Here is a 26,677-nt window from a genome sequence, read left to right as displayed (position 1 = left end):
CCTTTCAGAAGATCAGGGCAGGCAGCATGGTTCCAATGGCCAGTAGAAAGTTGGTTTCACGATCACCGCAGAGCTGAAAAGTGGTCTTGTTTGAAGTTGTTGGGTCATCTGCTATTTGGAGCACAGACAGAAAAACAATCACAAAACAAATCACGTTTTAGGGACTAATCAGTGTCATGATGAATCAGTATCATACATTTCTTACCTCAAGAATGTGAAGGACTCCGTCACTTGCAATTCCCAAAGTTTCAAAGTTTCTTGTAGATGGTGCAATACGTGATTGGAGACTTGTCCGCCATAGGCTTCACCATGGCAACAGTTTGGTTTACTTGAAAAATAAAACAAGTCTTATTTTAGTTCATGTGCTCAATTACAATATTACATGAATTCAAGATGGCAAGAAAGTCATTTTAATTAAATCAAACTACTACTTAAATTCACCAATTAAAAATAGTGTTTAAAATATCCTGGTAACAGTGTGGAATATCTAACCTAGGCTATTAGACTCATTGCATTTAAGTTTTTAAATTACAGCACATCAAACACCCTCAGTTAGTGAAATACTAGGCGGAATTGCCCTTTAACCATTTCCCGAATCAGAAGCTACGAATGAGAAGCCACCTTAGCTATGTTAAAAAACGGAAGCTACCAAGAACTCGTGTCGATATTATTTTTAAGCCACATCTATTGTGGTTCAAAGCTCATATTCACAAGAGCGGCTTTTTAACCGCGGATGAAAATTGGCATTTCACGACATGCTAACTAGCTTCAGTTAGCTTATCTTAGAAAGACAGACAACTTTAAACTTACCTCTGAGTACAGCAGCTGTAGGGTCTATACACGTAAAAAAGTCCTCCATCTTCATCCATGTCCAACCGAGATTAGAGAATTTGCCAAAAGAAAATCTTATAAAAGTACAGTAGATAAAAGCTTAGTTAGGCTGTTACAACTGAATTAACCGTTAATGAGGGCAGTTAAATGATCTCTGGCGTTGCCGTTAGTGATGTGCGGATTGATACTGAAATATCGATTCTTCCGATACCAGAACTTAATTATTTAAAATCTATTGTCAGATCCAAGGATCAATACTTTCAACATTTTAGTAATTTGAGATAATGTAGATTAACAAGAGCACGTTAGAAAGTAACTAAATTATTGAGATCTTGCCTAAATGAAACTTTGTTAATGGGAACTACTTTTTCTTCCGCCTGGTAAGTATGTAAGGTGTAAGGACGTAATGCCCATGCGCAGCGTGCTGCTGACGCTCACTCACTCAGAAATGGACATGTTGACAGATTATTAAAAAAGTGACACGGAGCTATTTCAGCTGTCATTTTATAGTAGTTTTAATAATTAAACAATGATGTACACTGCTAAAAAAAAAAATAAAGGGAACACTTAAACACTTAAGTGAAAACTTAAGTGTTCCCTTTATTTTTTTGAGCAGTATATTTAGTAGGGTTATTACTTTACTAATTTTCTTTTTTTTAGTTTGCAACTCCATTTTCACATGTTTTGTATATTTCAGCTGAATTAAAATAGTTTATAGTAAACAAGATTGTTGTCTCAATGTACTTCTGAGTTTAAAATGAGTGCATCAGAGTACATTGTGTTCTTTTTATGAAGCCAAGATATGGATTACATTTATTTTTATTTAATTAAGAAACAAATTAACTGTCTTTGCACAAAGTATGGGATCTGTATTGCCAATACCATCTTAAATTTTACTCGGTATTGGATCGGAAAGAAAATCTGTTGTATCGAACATTAATACTATCTCACTGACATTTTGGGCGCTTTCCCATTTGGATTGTATGATGTCATAAAAGGGGTTACAAACATGATGAATAAAATATTGTTCAAACTAATATTAGTAACTTATAAAGTAAGAATTTGAAATATAAACCAAAAGTTAAAATATTTATCATGACATTGACCCAATCAATATTGTTGATTCTAATCTCATTGTGTGGAATACCAGCCATTTCAAATCACACATCAATAGAAATTTCATGACATGTCAATAAGAGGTCCCACATCTTACATCAAGAAGATCAGATTAAGAAGGTCCTTAGCAGATGGAAACATGCCAAGAATTATCTTGATATATAAACTGATATTGTCTCTGAAATTGTTGTGTTAAATGTCAACCGTTTAAATATTAAATTATAATTTCCAGTACACTCTGCCAACTTATACAAGAGTATAAGTTCATGGGGTTTTTTTTTATTTTTCATTGACAAAAACACAAAGGATTCCATTTGGACATAGTCTGTTTTAATTATCTGAAGACATTTCATTAAGTATGTGATTTCGCTTTCTGTGCTTGAAATAAGAAATTTTTACTTATATAAAATAAGTTCTAGACTTGAAGTTTGATTGGTAAATATTGATATTCTAGATTCTAGCACATATCTACTCATAATAAGTAATATTTTCTTAACATTAAGCTTTTATATCTTACTGAGATAATTAAGTACAAAAACACTTAAAATAAGAAAAATATTCTAACATAAATCCCTCTTGGTGAGAAAAATTATCTTGTCAGAAAGAAAACAAGAAAAATCTCCTTAATTTAAGATATTTAATCTTACTAAGATTTCAGTTTTTGCAGTGATATGTATTCTTGTTATTGTGTGGGTGTGCATGCTTCAAATGCATGCCTCTCTGTTCCTCAGCAATTTTAAATCCACGGGTAATGGAGTGCATCAGTCACCTGGGATTATGGGTGGGTGAGAGCTGCCAGCCTGAAGATGTGGCTGCAGGAGGACGGTGTGTGTCGACCACATTTTTTTTTTTTCCTCCCCTTTCCCAACATGAAGTCTAGTCATTAATCAGCATGGGGGTGTGTGTGGGAAGTGTTCACCTTCACCAAACTTATGAACACGCTCCCAGAGAGTTCCTTATGTGCAAGATATCTGTGTTACCAGGGATATGGGAGTTTAATCTCATCGTATGTGAAAGCACAAAGCCAATTTTGTTCTTGTGTGTGTTATTTGTATATTCTCTTTTCTGTTAAACATTAAACAGAATTTCTGCTTTAGTAAAAAAGAACAGCTGTGTCCACAGGCTGGGAAATACTGCAGTGGGCAGCTTGGCTGTGTGATGGTCTGCTTTACCCACGCAGCACATCATCAAAGCTGCACAAAGGGCAGTGGTCAAGGATACACACAGAGAAACATTTATATGGACTGGATATGAAAGGATAGTACTGAATAAAAATGCCTTCTCTGGTATTTACATTGAGCCTATCTTCTTCTAATCTTGCTTTTTTTTCCCTCTGTATTTGTTTCCACCTCCTTGTCTGTGTTCTCTCAGGGAAAAGACCTTTTGACCCAGAAGATCCCAGTGTGGCAGCAGGCCTGCTCAGATCCCAACAAACTGCCAGACAGAGCCATGCTGCTGGCCCAGCAGATGGGTTCTGCTGCTCTTGGAGGCACAAGTCCCCTGCACTCCTCCAAATCCAATCTGGTCATCTCAGACCCCATACCGGGGGCTCAGCCTCTTCCTGTTCCCCCGGAGCTGGCTGTTTTTATGGGGAGCGGCCTCGGACACCCAGCGGTGAGAAAATGAATGGTTGATATTTCATTTATCTGTCTGAACAGCACCGGCTTTAGCTTAGAGCCACGTTAGCACCTTGAGTTGTTCTTTCTGTTTTTATCGGTGCGATGAATCTGTGATTACTGTGATTTAAAATTGAAATATTGTCAGAATTCTTCTGATTTTATTTTCCCCCACTTGCTCCAGAGGCTGATGGGCCCGGATGGCATGTCGATGGTCAATGGGACGACAGGAGTCCACAGCGAGGAATACTGGACAGATGGGGGTGCAATGTCTGTGTCTCAAGTTAGGCCAGCATCCCCTCAGACTCAGGCACAGAGCCAGTCCCAGGTCCAGCCCCAGAGACAGGTCAGCGACGTCTACTCCAACACCCTCCCTGTGCGTAGGCCTGCTCCTGCCAAGAATAAAAACCCAGTGGGTAAGCTGCCATGGACACACCTTGGATTGTATCATACCGTCATCGATCTGTGGCAATTGAAGCAAAACCGTCACAAAAATATTTGATAAACAAATTTTTCTTTTTTTCTTTTTTTTCATTATTGAAATGCATTAGTAGATTGTCACGTAGCATGTGGTAGCTGTCTACTCACCAATCCTGCTTTATTTAAAATTCAACTTTCCTCAGGAGAGACACGGACTCTGCCCAGGTCCAGTTCCATGGCAGCCGGACTGGAAAAGAATGGGCGCTCGCGCGTCCAGGCCATCTTCTCCCATGCCGCAGGCGACAACAGTACCCTGCTAAGCTTCTCCGAGGGAGATGTCATTACCCTGCTAGTGCCTGAGGCTCGTGATGGCTGGCACTATGGAGAAAATGAGAAGAACAAGATGTATGTCTGGTCCATTTCCTCTCAACACATACATACATCTTTTTTTATAATTTATGGATTGGAGAAATATATTTTGAAGGATTTATCTACTTATTAATGTGCGTCATATATTTGAAATGATTTTGTATTTACCAGGCGTGGCTGGTTCCCATTCTCCTACACACGTGTGCTCCCTGAAAGCGATGGCGACAAGCTCAAAGTGAAGTACGTCCCACTTCTTTCGTGAACGGTTCTAAAAGCTCAAACGAGTTCCAGTCTTAAGGCTGATGTCTTTTTGCAGTTCCAGTCTCCATCATGGTAAAAGCAGCAGCACTGGGAACTTGCTGGAGAGCGACGCATCACTGCCCACACCTGACTACGGCCTAACTGCCCGACTGTTGGCACAGAGCTTAGCACAGACCCGCCCACGGCCCTACAGCATGGCAGGGTTCGCTCCACAGGTATTACTAAACGTATCATCCATGACATGTGCAGACTGTACGATTGTTGCACTTGTGTGCTTAATTTGCATCTGAGTTAAGGCTTTGTTGCATAATTGGTTATGAGTAATCCTGCAGTATGTGAAAAGTTAGACTTCTGCATAGTTTTTTGCTGCCACCTAGTGTCTGTGTTTTAAAACAACCAGAATAAAAAATAATTACTTTTCATTTCCAGCCTGCCATTGAGGATTATGACAGCCGCTTTGCCACAAGGTATGTAACCCATTTTGCATTCCCGTGAATTTATAGTCAGTGCTTTTTTTTTTTTTTTTTTTTTACTAATAAATACATGAGTGATTTTGAGTTATGGTAAATAGATTCTTAATGGAAGGAGCGACTACTTTACATGAATCATATGGTTCCAGTTAAATGTCACTTTTACTAATTTCCAAGCAGGAATAAAGTGAATCAGCAAAATATTATTACTGTATCATAAAACAAATTATACACATCTTAGAATTTATTAGGGTTTCATTTGTGCAGTTGATTTGCATCATTGTCATGTGATTGCCCATTGTGAGTAGCTATGAAACAGACAATAGAGCCTACAAAAATAGCTGGACGATGTTTTCCCTGCAATAAACAAAAAAGGAACGTCGGTATTTTCAGCACCACTATTTAGATTTTGTAGTAATAAAGGTTTGTAAGTCTGTCTTTTTTTGGCAGGAAACCTTAGTGTTTTTCGTTAACATGTGTGTTGGAGGAACTGTGACACTTATCTGGTTCAAGGCCATTTTTTGTATTTTACTTTCAAGATGACTATGTGTCATAAAATCAGTATTTTTACTTAAAATACGTTCTATATCATAATATGAAAATTGGGGTGGACAACTGTTTTTTTTTTTTATTTAGTAGAAAATCTTCCATCAGCAGCAACAACAAGCGACTGGTATTTCTTCAGGAGATCAAAACTGAATATAAAACACCCTTTGAAATTGGATACATAGTTTTTTTGTTTTTTCCTTTTTAGATTTTTGTCTTTTTCCAAGTGTTACAAAAAAGCAAAATCTACTTTGCTGAATACATTCAGGCAGGATCAGTTTACCAGTTTATGGTCCAATAGCTGTTGGGCAAGTCAATTAGAATTTTATTCATATCAAGTTCTTGATACACTTTAGGTTTGTTTTAGGGTAACAGTTAGAATCTAGAGTGCTTGTTCCTGTCTAATCAGCCAGCACATCCTTCTTAAATGTGTGTCAGGTGGTGTGCGCTAAAGAGAGAGAACAGTGTCCTGAGATGGATGTGTATCTGTACAGGTGTTTATGACGTACGTGTTGTGACAGTATACGTCATGCTGACATCATCTCGGCCATTCCTGCCTGGAGCCTTTTGGCACCAAACGTTTAGCTGCTTTCCACAATCCTGTCTGCTCTAAGTGTGTGTTGATTTATTCTGTACCGGTATTACCATCTTCCAGGGTGTATCTACCCTCACAGATGAATATGACATCCCTCCAGCTGTGGAGGTCGCTCTGTAATTTCCTCATCAACAGCAGCTCCTTTCTTGTGTCACCGTTTTGTGTCATAGAAGCAAACATAAACGGTAAAACTTTGATTTGGGGAATAGATTTTGATTTCTGTTTAGAGGTGTTGATGATGGAATTGAAGCTCCAGTCTTTCATGATTTTGGCAGGTGTGCTCGGAGTTTTGTAGGTGGGGTCAACAGCAGATTTCCTGAGCCTTCCCCCCATCTACATTACCTCTGAACGCCACCATGCCTCCTTGTGCCTGTCTTGTCTCTCTCCATTTCTCTCTGAGTGTGTCCGACCTGGCAAGCTTCCTTCTCTCTTTGTTCCACAGTGACAGCCCTGATGGCAAATTGATTTCGACTGTGTGAGAACAGACATACAGACAGACACAGACAGCTCCGGATAGCACAGGGGCCTCCTCCTCCTCCCCCCCAATCTTTTCCTTCCTCTTCCCGTCCCCCTCCTGTCCACTTGTCTGCACCTCTGCCTCCACTCACACCCCTTCTCCGAATGGAAGAGGCCAATTTCATCCCTCCTTTCTGTCCTCTCTTCCTCCCCGGGTCCCTCCTTTTCCTACTCCTGTCCGTCCTGGGTGCTGCTGCTGCTGCTTCTGGCGTTGGTGTGGACAGTAGCGGTTGGTGGGTGGAGGATTGCGTTGAGCGTGAGATCCCGAGCGGGGCCTACCTGCTCGGCATGCAGCGATGCGGACACTGAACACTCTCTCTGATCACAGTCCGCACATCTCGGACTGTCCTCTCAAGAGACTGCCTTTGCTACTGCTCGTCTTTCATGCATGTACATGGTTGTGTCATTTTGTCAGAAACTGAAAGACATGTTCATGTACTGTTCAAGTGCCAAAAGACTTCAATGTCGTTGTACTTAAACCCAATGACTGAATGGCCTTTTTTTTTAAAGCACCATGGGGCCCCAATACTGTTGAGTTCCCACCAAAAAACCAGGCTGAAAAAGCTTCGTTTCAACAAACATGTCCAGCAGCTCGCCGTGTTTCTGTTTTGAGAACTCCCACAGGTCCTGCTGTGCTTCCTTGTGTCAGTGCTAGATCTTTCTGTCCGGAGGGTGTGTCATATCTGCCTTACTTTACTTGTTTGTTTTTTTTTCGAATAAACACAAACATATAAATTCTTTTATTTTCTTTCCAGTCCATCTAAAATAAATGTGTGCTTGGTTAAACTTCACACCCTCAGGCATACTTGTTTATTTCCTTGCTTTTGTTTTTTTTTTGTTTTTTTTTTTGCATTCCTGGCTTACTTACTTACTGCCAGATATCTTGGTTAAATTAAAAATACTGTTTACTTTTTTCCCACTTAAAACTGTACCAGTGAACTTTTTTTGTTAACTATTCTTAAATTACAGCTGTGAATAACTTGAGATTTACTTATCAACACAGCTTTCTGCAATTTTCCCTGTTTTTTTTTCTTTGTTTTTTTTTTCCCCCTTCTGATCGTATTCCTTGAGTGGCTGTGCAGTTTTGGTCTTTTCTTTTAAAGGAAAAAAAAAGGGTAATAATAAACACTGTCCTTGTAACATATTTCCAGAAAAAATGGTAAACATACTGATGAGTTGAAGCGTTTATCTTATGCATGCCTTGGAGGGGGAAACCAGAAAAATGTGACACTAAAAATTGACCTTGAATGTATGGTGACTTTTTACAAAGGTATTCTAAATAAAACACATCTCTATATATTAATAAACTGTTCTGGTCTGACGAGGAATCTGTTCTGTCACTGACGAGGCATTTTCCTTGTTTCAGTGTTTCTTTCTGCTTTTTTCTTTAATACTAAAAAGTAACATTTTGTGAGTAGTTCCGTCACGGCTGTGTCCCATGCATGTTTCATCCCTGCCTCCTCCCAACACCCATATTACATCTGCACTACCTTCTGTCCATTTGGGGGAAAAGAAGAAGTAAGTGAAGGTGATGTTGTGTTTTCAGTATTCGTATTGTGGGGAACTGAACTTTTCTTGCCTGCACACATTCCTTGTTGTTTATTTTTTGTTTTGTTTTTTTCAGTTTTTTTTTGTGAGAGTTGTACTTGGTTTAAAGAAATGATTCGTTTCTCGCAGTTGATTTGGTTCGTTCATGGTAATAATCTGTCTCCATTGAGGTTGTGTTGAATTGAGACGGCATGTAGAGCATGAAGTGTTGCACTCTTGATATGCGTTTTTCATTTAAATCTTACCAACGTACAGTATGTTTGTCTTGCATCAGACTAACAATTGTCCTTACAAGTTGTTGTTCCATGCATGATTTGAGGTATGAACCATTCAAACCCCAAGGTTCTCTTTACCTTCCAGTTTGGGTCCAGAATTGTCCCGGTTCTGAGGGAACAGGACCGCCGTAAGTCCCCCCCAGTCTCCATCGCCTCTCAACAAACTAATCACCTTTGTTTTACTTCTCTTTATGAACGCTTGGTCTCATCTCTTTTTGCTAATCGTCTGCTGGAATAGGATATTGGATATTACTGGTCTTTTTGGTTTTGGCAATCTGGCAGGCCATTGGTTGGGCTATATTTTTTTTTTCTTCTTTCTTTCCATAACCCAATATCATCCAGATAAGACACTAACCATGCATGCCTACATACAGACTCTGACAAATGTGTTAGTACACCTGGTAAGAATGGGTAAAAAGCCTTAAAATGCATTCATTTATATCTTATCTCTCAGGAAAAGTCCAAGCTTTAATTTTATTACATTTGCATTGGGGGGGGGGGGATCTTAAAAGCATTATTTACTAAATAACCAGTTGTACAACTCTTACTAACTTTAACAGTACATTTAAAATAAATGAAAGAAAGCATTCTTGAGTTTTATTTTGACAAAGATTTATTTGGACATGTCCAAATATGATTCAGTAGGTAGTGGTACGGAATCGTATTAACTGCGACTCTGACATTGCAGCACTGACCCAATAATAATTCTTAATCTTGTGCTGTTTTTATGAAGACTGTTCATTCTCCTCAGAATAATTTATGCTCGAAACTGAGGGCTTGACCTACTTTCTGATTTATTAGGCTAATCACTGTCTGACCACTTGGGAGGCCACTTGTAATTTAATTTACCAATGGTCAGTTAGTCCTTTTGACATGGAAAAAACAGAATGACATGTAGATGTAACATTTATGCTCATGATGCATTATACATGCAACAGCCAACAAATGATATGTGGAAAAATATTTGTTAGACACTTTTAAACATGAAGGATTAGTAATGTCGTGGGCTTATTTCTCTTTCAAACACCCCAAGAACTTTTAGTGGCAATGCCATAATCACATCTTCAAACTGGAAGTTGGTTGATTTTACTTCTAAACTTAAGATGGCATTGATTATGATCTTGAACATTTGTCTAAATTACACAGAAATTGTTAAACCCAAATTTGTTGTAGCCCTCCATGTCATCCACAGCTTCCAGCTGGGAAAGAGAGCGCCAAAGAGGAATGGTTAAAAGATGCCTCCGCATGCTCCAACCTTGTAAAATCTTACAGTTGAAAACCTAGTACTGTTCCACTAACAAAATTAGTTTGTCAAAAGTAATCACAGCAGAAATGCCTTCTTTTTTTTCCCCATTTCCGATTTTGCTATAAAAAAAAAAATCTGAAATGGAATATACACCTGGTAATTTTTCCCCCTACTTGATAAATGTGCTGAAATTAAAAGTTGGATTGGATGCTTTTTACACACATTTAACTTAGGATGCCAACACATTTTTCCTCTTCTGTATTACAAACTGTTTTTCATTAATAATGTTTGAAAAGTTTTTCATCTCATGCTTGATCTCACAAAACAGCAACTTTTTTTGATCACTCTTAGACAGTAAAAGTAAACTATACTTGGGTGTGGTTAAAACGTCGAACCGTGTTTCCGTGTGTTTGTGTGTGTATAGATAAAATTGAGATCGTGTTGACTAATAACTGTGAGTGTTCCTTGTCTCCTCCCTCATGTCTCTGCAGTGACCGGTCCCTCGAGCTCTTCCTCCGGCCCAACTTCTCTGACGACCGGTCTGCACCCATCTACTACTAGCAACTTGCCGCCGCCTTCTTTCCACTAATGGGCACCTATTCTGTGAGAGGAGAAAAGTAGCCATGATTTGCATGTTTTATATTTGCCACAATAGGGCCCAGAGGTGGGACCGTCTCAACAGATGGCTTGCTCAACCTCAAATTTGGTTTCTTCTTTTATTGAAAATTTTCTTTGAACTTCTTAGAAACCAACAGCTTCAACCACAATTAAATGTCTCTGCCTGAACTTTTAAAGGTGATGGTTTATAGATTTATTAAGTTATTTAGGTCACAGCTGTTCTGGATAAGGTAAGGCTAGGGAGATTTTCCTTTATCTGCTTTTCTGTTAAAAAAAATATTAGTTTTTCTTCTTGGTTTCGTCTTAGTTTTTCTTTAATACTGTAAATACTTCCAGAGGAGTGGAATGTGAAGGCAGGGCCACAGCCCAGTTTGTCACTATGCTTCTGTTAGGTCATTTAGATGATTATATTTTAGTGGTGATGCAGGACACCCAGACTTTCAATCTCCTGTGCCTTCTCTGCTTCTTTGCTGGTTTTGTAAACAAAAAATGTTGTTCTTATTGTTCTATCAAATTGGTTTAAGGGTAATTATGTGCAGTGAAGTTCTGCCTGTGTTTTTTTTATTAATCCTGCCAATATTAATGGGAATATTTCAGTTTTTGGTTTTTTGTTGTTTTTTTTTTTTAAGTGGGCAAGCTCTTCTGTACAGCTACAATTTCACAGTAATACCCTAAAATATTTTTAAATTGCAATTTTTTTTCCTTATTTTAATTTTATTAATTAATTCTGTAAATGACCAGAATATGGGGAAAATCCTAATACTGTATTGTTTTTTTTTTTTTTTTTTTTTTTTTTTCTTAGCATTGAGGGAGTGGTAGATACTCAGATAAGCTCCAGTATTATCTTTTCAAATCTTTCATTCTCAGTATTACAGGGCACTCTGATCTAAGACACCGACATGTTTTATATAATTTAGGATGTGTGAAGATGAAAACTAAAGAGGTTAAAATCAAAGAAAGAAATATTGTTTGGATGAATGAGCCGCAATGCTTTCCAATAAGGCAATGCCCTCCCAATTATGAGTTTGTTTTTAACACGAGTCATTTACACTGAAATGATCATACTTGCGTCACAATTAAATTTCTTTTTTTATAATTTTTAATTAAACATAGCTGTCCTTGTCTTTATTTCTATCTTCTCTCCCAGTTTGTACTATATCTATACTGTAAAGAAAATGTGTTTAAATTATCTTGTTAAATAAATTTAAACTTACACAGCTGTCATACTTTGTCTTTGTGCTCTCACATTTGACTGTTGGGTTTCTCAAAAGCCCAGCGACGTAAACCAAATAAAATATACCACAAATACAAGAAGGGGGAAAACGTACTTGGATTTATTCATATTTTTGGAGGGGGGTGGAGAGTACAACAGCGATTACTGAGAAACGAATGGAAACCGCAAAATGTCACTTCTGGTGCATAGAGCAACCTCACCTTCCCCATAGGCGTCTGCCACTTAAAAGCCAATGGGCTTTGCAAATTTTCTTTGGCGAATTCAATAAACGCTCGTCCTGAATTGCATTTTTGAAATGCTCATACAAAAATACTGGTAACATTTTTCTTAAACTTGCACAACTTAAAAGGCAAAGTGAGAGGGAAAGGCATTGAATCTTGGAGCTACAGGAGGACAGAAAGGGAGGGAATACAGCAGTTGATACAGCATTAATAATAATACTCAAGCTACCTGCTACATGTTGATATAATATTCATACAATATACCAGATATGTCCTTTTCTGAATGTCTTGGTTTCACCTCAGGCTCAGGCATTCACCAAAAGTGTAACAGCTCATTTGTATACAAGACATTTTTTTTACTCATTTTCTTAGAAAAGATAAATTAACATGACAAGTGACATTCCACATTTATGACTGGGATGTTTACAGTGACACCACAAAGTTCTGTGGAAACACCTCTCAATCCATCCGATTCTATTAAGAAAACAAAAAGGAAAAAAATATAAACGAGTAAACAAACCTGCAGCTGGCACAGTGAATGAAAACAGAATATCTTGTGGTTGCCCATTTTGTTCCAGTTTGGGGAGATGAAGAGTAGCTAAGGCTACACAAAGTGAAATGTAAACCAAAAGGACTGATAATGGTGACTTGGGCGTTTACGCGTCAATCGGTTGAATTTTCGCTCAAAGTGCCACGAAGTGAATATTATGTGATTTCAATTTAAAATACCCCCCAACTTTTATGGCTTTCTATGAAGAAACTGTCAAGTACAGTTTTCTGCTTTTGATTAAATAATCAATAACAGTCTTAAGGTTGACAGAACTAGTTTCCAAGCGGATGTGAAAAGGCAGCCAATGGGAGAAGCAGCTATGAAGCCTTGCTTATTTTTCCATTTATGTTTTAAGCGGAAAAACTGTTGCCAAAAAGGAACGGCAGCTTCATAAAGCAAAATTATGTTAGATCTGCAGAAACAGGATTTTTTTTTTTACCCCAAACTATATTATATAAATTTGTGTCCACCTTCTGCAGTTCTTAAAATCAAATTTCCTCTCGTACTGCTATTGCACTTATGTCAAGAAATAAAAGGTTTGTGCAAATCAATAAAGTATCTGACCACAATATGAGGCAATGTCTCATAAAGGTTCTCGAAATCAGTTGTCCCAAAACACTAATAAAAATAAAACTCTTTATATCATCTTGAATATAATAATGCTGCTTTTGTGTCTCCGCCTCCTGTGGTCTCTCCTTTAAGACTCAGTGTTTTGGGTTATCTTCGGTATTCCCTGTTGGACACAAGAGATTTTTGAATGCAGAGCAGCATATAACGAAGCACACCAAAGTGTGTAGGTGGGTGTTTATTACTTACCTGTTGCTGTGTCTGTGTGGGAGTCAGATACGTGTGTGATGGAGAATCGAGAGACCATGAAACGGTTAACCGGAACAGCAACGGGCTTCGGAACTTCAGGTGTATCTGTGATAGAGGTTTGTGAGGACTCGGGATCGGGAAAGGTGTCGAGTGAGGGTGGACAGGTCTCCACACAGTCCTCATCTTCCCATTTGTAATTTTCATCTGCGTAATGGTAAAACATAGTACATTTTAGAGCTACACTGATGAGCATCAATTAGTAACATGAAGACGACACCTTTTAGCTAGAGTGGCCCTGACTGTTTGCCAGCAAGTCAAAAGCTGATAAAGCTGAGTTATTAAATAGAGATTCTATTCAAAGGGAAATTTGTGTTTCCAGTCAGAGCATTAGCTAAAAGTTTGGAATAAACTAATGGCATTCTTAGTGCATACCCTCTTCAGAGTTGTTTCCCTCTGTTTCTTTAGAAAAACAGTGAGCATCGCCGGATTGAGCTTCGAGGTCTGGGTTTGACGTTTCTTGCTCGCTGGGCTCCTCTCCAGTGGGAAACGAACAGTCAGCCAGTTCTCCAGTGGGACTCTCCTGAAAATTACGTTGTTTCATTCATAAAACTCTCAGAAGCCAATATGGTGCAACATTTGATACGTTAATATGCCATATACCTGGTCGAACAGAAACACCGTCACGTCGTCAAAAAAGGACACTGCTTTTTTCTTCCTCTCCAGCTCCTCACAGAAGGACTGGGTAAGCATGGAGGGCATCTTCAGGAGGCTGCGAAGGTGTCTCGCCCTGCTGCAGTCGCTCACCACCACCGGCACTGTCCTGAAATCCTCTTCGCTCTCCTCGCTCTCTTCATCCTGGATGTTGTAGGTTCTCAGCTCTTCGTCAGACTCGCTTTCGTCAGAATCGTCTTCGTCCTCAGCCTCTTCCAGCGGAGCTCGTACGTCTTCTCCGCAAAGCTCCAACAGCGACGAGGAGGTGGAAAGGTCCCGAGGGCCGTTGGATTCCTCACACAGGCTGTCGCACTCCTCTGCGTCGATGTCCTCAAAATCCTCCTCGTTTATTCTCCCACCCTCCCTTTGGTTTCCTTCATTGACGTGACTCTGTTCAGGCACCTCCTCCTCCTCTGTGGATTCCTCGACATTTTCCTTTTCTTCCCGGGGTTTTTCTCTGCATTCGGAGTGGGAGCAATGAGCGATGGATGAATGGACAGATGAGCAGCTTTCTGCTCCCCTGCTAGCCTCTTCGTGGTTTGCAGAGACTTCCAGGAGAGAAGAGGAGGGTTCTGACCCACTGAAGGAGTTCAGCTCAGATGCAGGCTCGTTCCCCGAATGTTCCGTGTCCAACCCCAGGTCATCAGCAGGAGCAGCTTCTTTGGTGAGGCACCCACCCATCTGCGGAGGAAATGGTGACAGCATGGACAACTCGGGTGTATGAATATTGTTGCCTACGTAGGAACTGGCCTCTGAGAGATTTGCCAAAACACAACTTTTGAGTTGTCTCAGGTTTGTTAAATTCCTCCCACAGTTTAGACTGCTTTCAAGAGAATGCTCAACTGCAGAGTTAAAAGTATTGTCAGAACCATGTTTCTTCGATTCTGCAAAGAACCCATTGTCTTCCTCTTTGGGACTCTTGTCACTTTCTACGTCGTAGTCCGAGAAGTAGGCTGAATCCCTGTATTGATTATCAACAAGGCTCTTCACATGTAGCTCTGAGGTGATTGTTGAAGTGCAGACACCTGGCCCTAAACCAACATGCAGCGCAATTTCGGATTCTCCACCCAACCCAGGGCAACTTTCACCACCATGCGGATCTCCGAGCTCTTTGAACATAAACTCTGGAGATTCATTATTTTCTGTGTCATAGCCACTGTCCAGAGATTTGGGCAGGATGGGTGTGTTGTAGGGATCAGGGCTGAAGGCCTGGTCGCAGGAGCTTGCCACAGATGAGACTACATTAATGGCACCCAAAGAATCTGAATTCACCTCTGAAATCTTTTTTGGGCTGAGGTCCTCCTCCTCAACCTCACTCAGGTCAAGGTTGAAGTCAGCAAAGATCCCTGATGTGATATCGGCCATGTCATCTTCCTCATCCTCACTGTAGTCACCGAGTTCAACCAGGCAGCTGCTGGAGTCCCTAATGTTCACTGCATGTTGCTGGTTTCTGCTGCTTTTGGACGGCTCTGAATAATTCAGCCTTAAGCCACTCAGGCCAACAGATGTTCCAGCTGAAACTCCCTGCCAGATGTTGCTTCTCTGCATATCAGACAAGATCCCTGTTTGATCAGTCTGAGGGTCAATATTTTCTCCACCTGCACCACTGCTATTCTTTCTTGGGCTGATAAGAGCATTGCTGCTTTGAAAGATATCCAAACTCGCAAGCTTCTCCTCTTGAGTCGACTCTTTGTGGCATATCTGAATGTAAGAGTCTAAACCAACGGACATGCATAATGCACTCCATTCAGGGCCTTCTTCGTTGCCCCCCAAGGTGCCACAAGGCTTAAAACTTTGGAAGGTTCTCGTGGTGTCCTTGGTCAAAGCCCACGCATCTGTCGTGTCAGATCGAACAGCCTCGCAATTGTCATTCCCACCGTCTGCGTGTCTGCTGTCAAAGCTGTTGTTGTTTGCTGAACGGTTTGAGATCCAGTTGGTTTTATCCTCAACTTCTCTACTTTTCCGTCGACCCGATTGCAGATCGCCGTCATCCTCTCCTACATCTGTATCAAAGTGGTTTATAATGGGTAGCGTCTTTCTGAGGGGGCCCAACATGTTATGGCAGCTTTCGTTGACTGTGCTGTGGCCTGTGTGTGGCTCAAGGTACGGATCGCAGAATCCTAAACTGGGGCTGCTGACAGCCTGGGATAAACTGCGTGGGTTTTCTAATGCACCATCTGTACGAAGATGGTTTGTTTGAATATCTGGTGTCTTTTCGAGGGGAGAGGATTGCTTCTGTGTATTAGGTGGAGGTGAGTCATCACAGTAGATTGCATTACTGCTATAAGACGGAAGTGAATTGTAAGAGCAACCTGACTTTACTGGACTGTTGTTAGACGAAGGGCTCAGCAGTGGGTGTGTGTGTAGTTGAATGGTGGGACTTGAATCATTTGATCTGGTGCTGTCAGTGGTGGACCAGTAAAAACTAGCTTTGTTTTCGGATGACAACCTTCTGGTAGCAGATTCCAGTTCTGAGCAATAGTCGCCAATGCCATCATCAATCTTGATGTTGCACTGGACAGGTTCTTCTATACGAATGTAATACTCGCTGCTGATAGAGGGGCTGTGGGCACTCAGCACTGGAACCACACTGGTGTGTTCTGATTCATAATAGGATGGGGACTTGCTTGATGTCAGACTGTCAGCCTTGCAACCCACTGAGGTACTCCCTGTGTTAGAATAGTAAATATCCTGGTAGTGTGGGTTCTCCTGACCCAGTTGCCCGCTGGTGGAGGAAGAGCAATAAGGCTGCTCAGCTCGGGCCGGCTCCCACTTATACTCGAAATTGAGTCCATGGCTCGTCTCGGTGACGGTCAGGAGGTCATCCCCCGTGTCAGAGTGAAAGCTGTCAGAGAAATGCTCCAGGAGGGGGAAGGAGGAAGAGGCAGAAGAGGCCAGCTCCGCTGCCTGAGTTTGGTCTGCACTGGGGATGTCAGCAGGGGTGGGAGTGAAGACCAGGGAGGCGGATGCAGCTGTGTGCGACGTGCTGCCAAGCAAATTGGGTTTCAAGGCGTTCCAGCGTTGCTCGAAGTCTTCCTCAGCTTCACTTGAGCCTTTGGCACACAGGTATGTGACCAGAAGGTGCACTTCCTCACTGCTGGGCCTGAGCTCTGGCTGCAGCCAGCAGAACTGCATAACTTCATACCTGAAAAAGGTGCAAAAATATTTCACTTTCTTACCAGCTCTGACAAAATTAATGGTATTCCGGACGAGGAGGAGACGTTAAAGAATTGATCCTAGATAAACAGCTAAGCAATTTACAGAGAAACCTCAGAGGTCAGCACTTTGCAGCTACACCTGGCATTTATTTACAGCTCTGGCCAATAGCTTGCAGGGTACATGAGGAGGGTGAAGTATGGCTGCTGACTCAGTTGAAATATTCTCTTTGTGTGTCAGTGTAGCTTAGTGCCAAACGTCTTTCTCATTGAACAACAACAGTGAAAAATTAATAGGCATAAACAATGTTCAGCTGTCTTGGAGGTGAAGATGGATGAGGTGATTTAACTCTGCTTTATGCCAGGAGGGTCATAAAGAATAGGAAGACTATTGATTAGTTGCTCTCACTTGCAATGGGAAATATCACTGCAACGGTCAGATGCAACAAAACATTGGCTATTAATGAAACAATTGGCCAGTTAGGTGATGTTGAATATCTAAAGTCCTAACATGTCTAGGGATCAATGTCGTAGTTGCCCTAAGTGGCTAAACATGGAAAGCATGTCTCACCAGCGGTCATCCAAGGGGAACTGCAGCTGAGGTTTCGGTAGCTTGAGCTGCTGCTCCTTCACAGCATATGTCAACACCTGTCTGTCAGAGTAATGTCTGTACGGCTGGTTTCCCAGCTCATACAGCTCCCATAAAGTCACACCCAAAGACCTGGAGGAATGGAAGAAATGGAAGTCAAGATGCTTGATGCTACAAAATGAAAAAAAAAACAACAACTTACAAACAAGGACAACATTAATAGCAACACAGTGCCACAAAAAGTATGTTCTTAGTTGTAGAGATCATCATTTTTTGCTTTTTTATCACACTTACAGATGATTTTTTTTATTTATTAAAAAATTGAAAATTTTGAGACAAATAAGCAAACCCAGAAGACAGTTTTAAGCTTCCATATACATTTTCAAGGCATTGTAAATAAAAAAAATAGTCCTGACAATAAATTAAACAACATTAGAAGAAAAAACAATATCTAAGGATGTTACATAGCCTTAATGCAGCTACGTCTGTGGCCAAATTTTACAAACTTCTTTCAAAATTCTCACCATATGTTGCTGCTTTTGGTTTGATCAACAACCAGCAGGTTTCCATGGACTTCATCTATGAGTTCTGGTGCGATCCAGCGCAGAGGCACCCAAATCTGGTCTTGGGTAATGAAATAGTCATCCTGCATGAGCAAACACAGAGCAAGAGGTTTATCAATGGGAAGGGGGCAAAAAGTAAAAGAAAAATGTATCTTTTATTATAGAGCTGACCTTATATCGGCTGTGAGACAGCCCGTAGTCGCCGATCTTCACAGACATTTCTGATGTAAGAAGGCAGTTTCGCAGGGCCAGGTCACTGTTGTGCCAAAGAGATACTGAGATGAACTTTAAAAAATAATGAATCAAGTGTTGATAAACATCTTTTGTAGAAGTCTACTGTTCCTTCTTCTTTTTTTTTCTTTTTTTTAAACCTGGTTGTGCAAGGAATGAAACATTCAGTCTTCATCCCACCTCACCTCTTTTATATGTTGAGTTTTTCAGCATGGCGGTCATGGCAACGGAAAGAGGTTCGCCCCCAGCAACAAAATCACTGATGCTGGAGTTTGTGTCAAGCACTCAGGCAGCACCAGGATGTTGTTGCAGGAAGAGACCAACAGGGGGCACACAAAGCCTTTGATTTGACGTTGCTCATTTAGTGCAGTGAAAGCAGGTTTAATTGCAAAGAGACTGAGACCATTATTATGTACCTGTGGATAAAATTGTATTTATGTAGGTGCAGGAGTCCTGAAGCAATGTCACAAGCCATTCTCTGCAGGATCAAGGCGTCTGGAGTCTCGGAGTCAGTAGCCCGACAACTGCCGAGGTAATTCTTAAGATCTCCCTGAGAGGAGGAAGAAAGGAAATGAGGGTTTTAAGTGTCCAGTCTGTGTATGATTACGAGTGATGCAGGGCCAAGAATAGAAATAAGGAGGTATTTATGAGGGAGCAAACAACATTTTATACTAAATTGTTTTCATACCAGAGGACAAAACTCCATGACCAGTAGATAGGGAGTGACCTCTGAACACTGCGCCAGGCATTGCAGGAGTGCAGGATGCTGAAGGGTTCTGGCACAACAATAAACACTTAAATAGCACACATTCTAAGAATAAAAAATAACATTAGACTGAAGTTTGTTACTTTTCATGGCACTGACCGATATGACTGGGCCTCTTCTAGGAATTGGATCTGGTCCTGGACGCTTGCACTGGCTTTCAGCTCCTTCACCACCACCTGGGTGGTGCTGATGCCTGCAGTGACCTCCCCCAACAAAACCTGTGGGATTATGGAAAGAAAGAACAGAACAGCCAAAGTAGTTTTTTTTTTTTTTTTCAGAGACTGGAGACATTAAGTAGAAACAACATCGATATAAAGCTGCAAAGTTTAAAGCTGGAAGAGGGAGTGGTGTGAGGAGAAATTCAAGAGCTGCAGTAACGTGTGTTAAACTACAAGAAATCCACTGTAACTGTGAGTTTCTTCTCCTTTCTCCCACAGAACTGACACCCTGACAGAAGTGCCAAAGATTTTCCTCGGCCTTCAGAGCTTCAAGCCATTAAGCTCACATTCCAGAGAGTAAAAACATCAAATGTAGTAAGAATAGTACAGATAATAAGTCATAGCAATTAATTATGATCAGGCGGGTGAATCAGTTGATCTGGACTCTATTAGAAAACTTTGTTAAAATAAAAAATAGAATCAAATTACCTTTCCAAACCAGCCATGTCCGATCTCTTTCAGATACAGCAGACTGTGGCGGCCAATGTCAGAAGATTTCAACAGCTGTACTGAAAAGGAATAACAAACAACACACAAAACTACTATTAGACTGGACAGAACTGCGTACTGTACCGGTTGATTTGACGTGATAAGAAAATAATTGAAAAACGAAGTAAAGCATTCACAAAAAAGTTGATCTGCACTAAAATAAACTCAACATACCAGCATCTTGGGTAAAATCGCTACATGGGAAGCACGGTTTTGCACATTCACATTTCTGGGGAAATGAATTACCTCCTTGAATCCTCATGGTTCAGGAAACAGAGATGTCCATGATGAGTGTCGAGATGATAATGATAGCGAGACGGAGTGGCCAGCCGCTCTCAGTACCGTGACGGGGTCTGAGTCCATGACCCCGACTGAAATGGCGCGCCGGTTCAGAGTGTGAGAACCAAGAGCCCGAGGCCCCGGCTCCTGCCCCAGGGCATCTCAGCCCCTTTTGTGTGTATGTGAAAGAGAGCCCAACAGTCTCAGTGTGTGTGAGACAGCCTCGGCAGGATTTAACCCGCCGGGCCCTCCAACAGCTGAACAAGCTCACCACTCTGCCTCGCTCCATCTGTAGCGCGCTCATCCTCCAACTGGGACGTACACACAAACATGCACGCTGTCCCCCTCTAGGGCTTTCCAGCTGTTGAGCAAATACTGAAATCCTTGGTTCCGACACAGTGCTATACTGAATCTACTGTAAAACGTCACGGAAAAAGAAGAACCTCTAAGCCAATCTACCGATGGTTCCTTCGTCCCCGCACGCAGATTTTTCTGGATATGCATCGAGCCCGGTGTGACCGTCACACATGTTGGTTGTATGCCGTTTGACGCAGAAGCTCTGTGTGCAGCTTCAAGTTACCCAGTAATGACATAAAGTCCACATAATGCCCCCCTGTCACCAAGGACAGCAGCATTCCTCAACCGAAGATGAAACAAACACTGCTCTGTCCAATGCAAAAAAAAAAGATCTCTGTCATACACATTCACCACCCCTATCTCAGCCCCCCTCCCCGCCCTCTACCCCTGCTCTTAGGCCCTGGTGCATGCCACCAACCTTTCCCTGTCTCTCTTCATTCTGTCACAGTGAGGGCACTGTATTCACCCTACAATGCCAGTCCTCCACTGGTGCGTTCCGCGGACGTTTTAGCCCAGCCTTGCGCTCCCCCACTGGCCAGCTGGCTTAAAGCAGTGCTATTGTTCAGTTCGCTCACTCATACGCTCACGCTGTGTCTCCTGGTACCTAGTCCACCAAGCAGACACATGCACACACACGCACATACACACACACACACACACATACACAAGGCCCATTCTCTGCTACAACCCTGGATGGAGGTTGTCACAGCCATAACAGACTTGACACCTCACTTCACTTCACAACCACCTCGGCTTACTGATGAGTCACTCCTTCACGAAAGAGTTGAAGAGCAAAATAATTAAAATGCTGCATTATTCCTAACTTGGACATCATGACGCTGATTGTGCATTTGTGTCCTGCTCGCTGCATTCCGAACGAAGATGGTACAATCGAGCCTTGTAAGATCTGTGGGATGGTGGAATGAAACGAGCTCACACGCACACTTTGAAGCGTCTGTCGAAAAGCATAATTTGATCTCTTGAATAAAAGATAAAAGCAACAAATTGGAAAGCAGGGATGTCAGATCAATGTGAAACACTGAGCTGTGTATCCATCCTGACTCATAATTGATCTTTGCAGCGAGCAGCATTCATATTTTGTTGTACAAACTGTTCAACAAGCATTTTTTTAATTACAACAGTTATTAATTTATTGCATATGTTGTTATAACTGTGGCGAATAATACCCTGGTCATTGTTAATATGGTTTTACTAATTATGAATGGCTAACTAAACTAGAATCATTCACTTTATGTGTATAGATTTGTCTGAATCACTTCAAATACCTATAAATGACATACATTTCCTTTTGTATTAATCCTCCAAGAATCTAGAAGTAGCATTAAGTTTCACTGTGTTTACACGATCACCTTCCTTGTCTTTATTCTGAGGCTAAAACAATCTTTCTTTCACAATCTCTCCTTTCACCATTTGCTCATTCCTCGCCCTGCAACACCTGCACCAATCACACAGCCGTCGCTACGAGGGACAGAGGCAAGACCGTGGATTGGCTGCGAGCCCGAGGCTGCCTTGTCCAATCACTCCTCGCGCTCTCATCCTGGGATGCCGAAGAGCAGCAAGCTACAACCTTCCTTTCTAACCGAGCCCAGCGCGGCGCAGACAGCCGGTGAGTCATGCAGGGGCGAGACAAATCGAGGATGTGCCACATGCTGACACAGAAATGAACATGCACGTTTTAACATGAGACAGGATGACCTGACGAAATATAAACAGATGAAATAGGGAAAAAGCCCAGATAAAACTATGGAGGAGGTCATTTCCTCTCAACAGAACATCCTTATACATACAGTTGAAACTCCACATTTAAAACTATTTCGAAACTATTTCATTACATTTCATTACATTACGCAAAAAAAAAAAGATAAAGTAGAATCATTTACACCGGCAGATGATTGTATATATTGATAGTTTAATCTGCTGCACATTTGTAACAATAATAATCATAGATGGAAAAATACATTAAAAAAAATTCAGAGTTCACTTTCTAACATTAAAGATTGAACAATGGCAGAATTGCTTTTTCAACAGTTTGACTTGAGACAAATACTATGAGTGTCCTTCCACAAACTTCGAACAATAGAGTTTTGGCCTATTTCTCCTGACGGCACCGGTGTGGTCTTTTTACCTCTGCCCTCACATTTTCTGTTGGACTGAGATCAGGCTTTTTTATAGCCCCGGCAAAGTACTGACCTGGTTGTTCCTAAGTCACTTTGTAACTCATCTGTTCGCATGCTTAGGGTCATGGTACCGAGTGTGAATCAAAACCTTGGATCTATTAAATATGTACATATATTTTTTTGAAAAATTTTATTTCTCTCATTATTCTGGCATTTAGCAAATTGAAATAAAGTCAGCGACACTAACTGACTTGTAGCAGAAAATGTATGGGACTTATATATTTATGTACTGCATATAAATGTCGAGTTTCAGCTGTACGTATGAGGATGTTCTGTTGAGAGGAAATGACCTCCTACATTAGTAATTAATGTCAAGAAGGTTTAGCTAATATGTGGTAATCCCATTTAGAAAAAAATAAATAAAAATGCTGTGACGGTGTAGTTTCTTACTTGATCTGCCTGGCTGCTTGGAGACAGGCAGGGAGACCTCAGTGAGGGGCAGGATGTAAACCTCGGGCCCGTTCTGGGAGGAAGGCGAGGCCAGAGCGGAGAGGTCTGCCTGGTACTCTTCTCCCTCTGTGTTTTCAAATTCCTGTTGCGAGGACAGACACTCGGATTAGTCATCTGCTCCCAACTAGCGAGTGGGAGACAATGGCTCAACTGTCTGGGCATTAAAATACACTGAGGCACATTCACCTACCCATATACATTAGTCATGTAGATTGTGATGCACATTAAGATGCTCACTTTCTAATGCGAATGGATATTCAAATTGTATAAACAAAGACTTTCTTTAATTTCATTAGAAGAGAAGTTCAATGAAAAACATACTGGGCTGTATTTTATCAACTATCTTGATGCTTTTCTTAAAGGATTTTCGAGATTTTGTTGATAAATATCGATAGCACTCAATGTGAACTCATGAAAAGTGCAGAATATGTGAGCCATGCACAGATCTAGGCAACTTAGCTTCCTCGTTGCTAATACTGTGGGCTGCATCACATAAGACCTTCACAGTGCAAAGCTAAATATCAAAGTGGTTTACTGATATTTACTAAAGAAGAGGTGCAGTGAAGTCAGGAAATGGCAGATTAAATGTTAACGCTTGTTGAGAAGATCAAAAACTGACACACATTAAGCATAAAAAAATAAAACATACATTTTATTTAGTGACGGAGCAGTAAATTTGACTGCCATCTAGGCAGGAAATTAAGCCTGGAAACCCAAAAATCTATTAACTGATAATGCTTGAATTTTCAAAATGTGACATTTTTTGAAAATTCTATATTTTAATTGCCTCCTTAGGGATACCTAAAGATTATTTTTTTTAATTGACTGGACTGTAATTAACACTATTATGTGACTTTTGAAGGCAACTGGTCTGGATTTTATTCGGTGGTGTTAGAGGAAAAGGAATTAAGATGCACACCACACGTTTCAGATTTTTCTTTGGAAACAAAAAGAAAAGAGAAGATCAACATTTTCTTCCACTTTACAATTTCATGCTACATTTGTTTTTGTTTTTCACATAACATCCCACTGAAAGGAATTGAGTTTTGTGGTTGTAACATGACAAAAGTTAAGGCAGTGTGAATACTTTTACAAGACCCAGATTATGACATCATGCCAAACCAAGACTGCAGTTAAATCTTTTACTGTGCATTACACAAAGTATGACTAACCTTTAAAAAGAAAAGGTTAACTGTCTACTCTACATTAGGAGAAGGTAAAGAGAGTGTGATCTATATTTAGCCGACGTAGAAAAATGGCCTGTCCCCTGCTGCACATCTCTCCTCCACTTTCAACACACACATATGCAGCAGTAGCGTAGAAAAGCTGCGAGGCTCTCTTGCCCCATATCCCACCTATTTCTCTTTGCTTTTTGTCTGATTTATTTCTACAACCAATCTTCCTGCCGCTCGGTCCACTGCAGTGTCCTTGTTCGCTAACCGTTGTGCAGCAATCCCATCATAATCTTTCTCAAACCATAGGGTTCTTATTTGCTACGTCAGCTTCACTGTTCGATATTATGTCACACTGCACAGATGAACTCAGGCTTTTGTCATATGCCTCACATTTAGAAGAAATACAGCGACATCATTTGTTCATTTTCCGCTTCTCTTCACGGCTGTGGTAAATGCTAATGTTTTTTTTTTTCTTTTTCAAAGTCCTATTAGAAAGATGGAACTACACTTTCTTTTTTATAATTTACCAAATATGTTTTTGTCATTTCAGCCACTTTTGATTTTATTATGAATGCAGTATGTGTCTCGTTAGGTAGCAGCTTTGTTAAAGGAACCACATTATCAAGATTAAATATATTTTTGGCCTGAGAAATCGTGTTTTATTTGAACAAATAACGCAGTTGAACCTCACTTACATTTGGAAATGTGCAGCTTTGTGGTGCTCAAGGTGAGGGTATCAGCAGACACTAAATTCTTGGTTACAGCTTCAAGCAGAAATTTCTCAAGGTACACTAACAAGCTGATTCACAGCAGGACTTCGGCTGTTTTTCCACAAAAAAATATCTTGCAATTTTGTCTGTAAATTACTAAGTTACCCCTTTGCTTCACAAATTACGCTTCCAGTCTTTAAAGTAAACAGCATCTCTTCATTCTGATGTAGTTTTTCTAAGTTTAAACGAGGTGTTATCGATGCAGTTGGAGGCAGAACATGTCCGTATTTATGCAAATTTATGCAAGATACAGTAAGTCCAAAATGCATCCAATTCTCAAAGACCACTACTAAGTGCATAGAGATAGCCAGTGTGAAATATTTACCATTTGCTGAAATCGGGTGGTGTTTGCAACAAAGGCATAGAAACAAAAGGGGGAATAGAAAAAAAAAGAATAGCTGCAGGCTTTGAAAAGAAGGGCGAAATGTCATAGGCATTATTATTAATAATGTCTATAAGGTTAAACTTCATGATGAAAACACTGTTTCAGTTTAGTTTTATATTGAGAACTGAATTGACTGCATCATGCCCAGGCGTTAATAAAAAAGAATGAAATTTAAATATCAGCTCATCGAGCCACATGATCCTTATGGATCTCTGCCTCAATTAGTTGTGTAAGAAAACCTGCAATGATCACCCAGCGATAGCAACTAATGGACTTTTCATTTGTATCTATTAATATGTAAATAACAACCAGAATAAGTGGTTTATTTATTCAAACGTATTTAACTGCAATCAGTGCGTCATATCTTAAGTAAATCAATCAAAGGAATTAATCATCCAAATGTTTCTGGAATTAAATGACTTAGAAATACTATCCTGATTTCTCCTGTTTTACAGTGAAATTATTTAAAAGCAGTGTTGATTAGTACTTGAATCTTATCAGGACCTGGAGCTAGCACTGTTTAGCTGAGCGGAGACATTTATCTTTAACATTTTCTCTCAGAGTCAGTGCCACTCTTGATGTCGCAAAACACCTAACCACATGACCCCCTCAGAATTACAGCACATATTGTTAGTATATTTAATTTAGAATCACTGGTTTTCGAAATCAAGCTGCAGGGCTGCATTCAATCATGTGAAGTCGCCCATTTTGTCTGCAGTTAACTATGTGCAATCATAAAGTAAAACTTGAAGCAACAGCCGATTTCAAGATAAGCAGGGAAAGTAAAAGGGAAAACGGGATAAGAGCTAGTTGGACCACGAGTTGATATCTGGATAGCTCGGCGTGTGTCGGAGTGGCTAAACGTGCGCGCACGGGAATGTGTGTATGTGCGCTTCTCATTCAAGACGACCATCTGCCACTCTCCTCTGAGTGAAGTGTGAAAGCGAGCACCTGGCTGTGAGTCAGCAGTGCGTAGATCCCAGGAGAGCCTTCAGTTTAGAAAGCACTTAATACCCAGCCACACACTGCACGCTCCGGTAGGAACACAGCGATGGAGAAGAATAATGAAGCTTTTACCAGAGTGCGGTCCCAC

The 26,677-nt window shown here is 40.7% G+C and overlaps 2 protein-coding genes and 1 long non-coding RNA gene across 9 annotated transcripts in view; 1 reads left to right on the top strand and 2 right to left on the bottom strand.

Annotated features, from left to right (window-relative positions):
* LOC103468820 (BAR/IMD domain-containing adapter protein 2-like) overlaps positions 1 to 11,642 on the top strand; it is a 60,195-nt gene extending 48,553 nt beyond the window's left edge. For 2 of the 5 annotated variants that reach the window (XR_014088660.1, XR_014088659.1), the window contains 8 exons: positions 3,319 to 3,561; positions 3,748 to 3,979; positions 4,187 to 4,388; positions 4,524 to 4,592; positions 4,669 to 4,828; positions 5,043 to 5,080; positions 6,965 to 8,691; positions 10,301 to 11,642. Coding sequence is in view for 2 of the 5 variants with exons in the window: in XM_008416164.3 (XP_008414386.2) it covers positions 3,319 to 3,561; positions 3,748 to 3,979; positions 4,187 to 4,388; positions 4,524 to 4,592; positions 4,669 to 4,828; positions 5,043 to 5,080; positions 10,301 to 10,370 (1,014 nt within the window). In the remaining 3 variants the exon portion in view is untranslated. Of the gene's footprint in view, positions 1 to 3,318; positions 3,562 to 3,747; positions 3,980 to 4,186; positions 4,389 to 4,523; positions 4,593 to 4,668; positions 4,829 to 5,042; positions 5,081 to 6,666; positions 8,692 to 10,300 lie in introns of all 5 variants that reach the window. The other 3 variants (XR_014088661.1, XM_008416167.3, XM_008416164.3) reach the window with 3 other exon arrangements.
* Positions 15 to 2,619, bottom strand: LOC145552571 (uncharacterized). Its single transcript, XR_014088662.1, has 3 exons — positions 811 to 2,619; positions 206 to 328; positions 15 to 111 (listed from the first exon to the last, which is right to left on the bottom strand). It is a non-coding gene; the product is annotated as an uncharacterized LOC145552571 (long non-coding RNA).
* A 97-nt stretch (positions 11,643 to 11,739) lies between the features above and the next one.
* The window catches only part of aatka (apoptosis-associated tyrosine kinase a), a 29,238-nt gene continuing 14,300 nt past the window's right edge, over positions 11,740 to 26,677 (bottom strand). The window contains exons 4-15 of one of the 3 annotated variants that reach the window (XM_008416158.3): positions 23,195 to 23,336; positions 19,911 to 19,990; positions 19,363 to 19,481; positions 19,186 to 19,273; positions 18,914 to 19,047; positions 18,438 to 18,522; positions 18,228 to 18,349; positions 17,686 to 17,835; positions 13,909 to 17,104; positions 13,681 to 13,828; positions 13,249 to 13,452; positions 11,740 to 13,165 (exon numbers count right to left, since the gene is read on the bottom strand). In XM_008416158.3, coding sequence (XP_008414380.2) covers positions 13,137 to 13,165; positions 13,249 to 13,452; positions 13,681 to 13,828; positions 13,909 to 17,104; positions 17,686 to 17,835; positions 18,228 to 18,349; positions 18,438 to 18,522; positions 18,914 to 19,047; positions 19,186 to 19,273; positions 19,363 to 19,481; positions 19,911 to 19,990; positions 23,195 to 23,336 — 4,497 coding nt within the window. In that variant the 3' untranslated portion in view covers positions 11,740 to 13,136. Of the gene's footprint in view, positions 13,166 to 13,248; positions 13,453 to 13,680; positions 13,829 to 13,908; positions 17,105 to 17,685; positions 17,836 to 18,227; positions 18,350 to 18,437; positions 18,523 to 18,682; positions 18,839 to 18,913; positions 19,048 to 19,185; positions 19,274 to 19,362; positions 19,482 to 19,910; positions 19,991 to 20,216; positions 20,937 to 23,194; positions 23,337 to 26,677 lie in introns of those variants that run through there. The other 2 variants (XM_008416160.3, XM_008416162.3) reach the window with 2 other exon arrangements.

This window comes from Poecilia reticulata, chromosome 8 (genome assembly GCF_904066995.2).
Source record: "Poecilia reticulata chromosome 8, P_reticulata-male-v2, whole genome shotgun sequence".
Lineage (NCBI taxonomy): Eukaryota > Metazoa > Chordata > Actinopteri > Cyprinodontiformes > Poeciliidae > Poecilia > Poecilia reticulata.
This window is presented reverse-complemented; position numbering and strand designations above follow the sequence as displayed.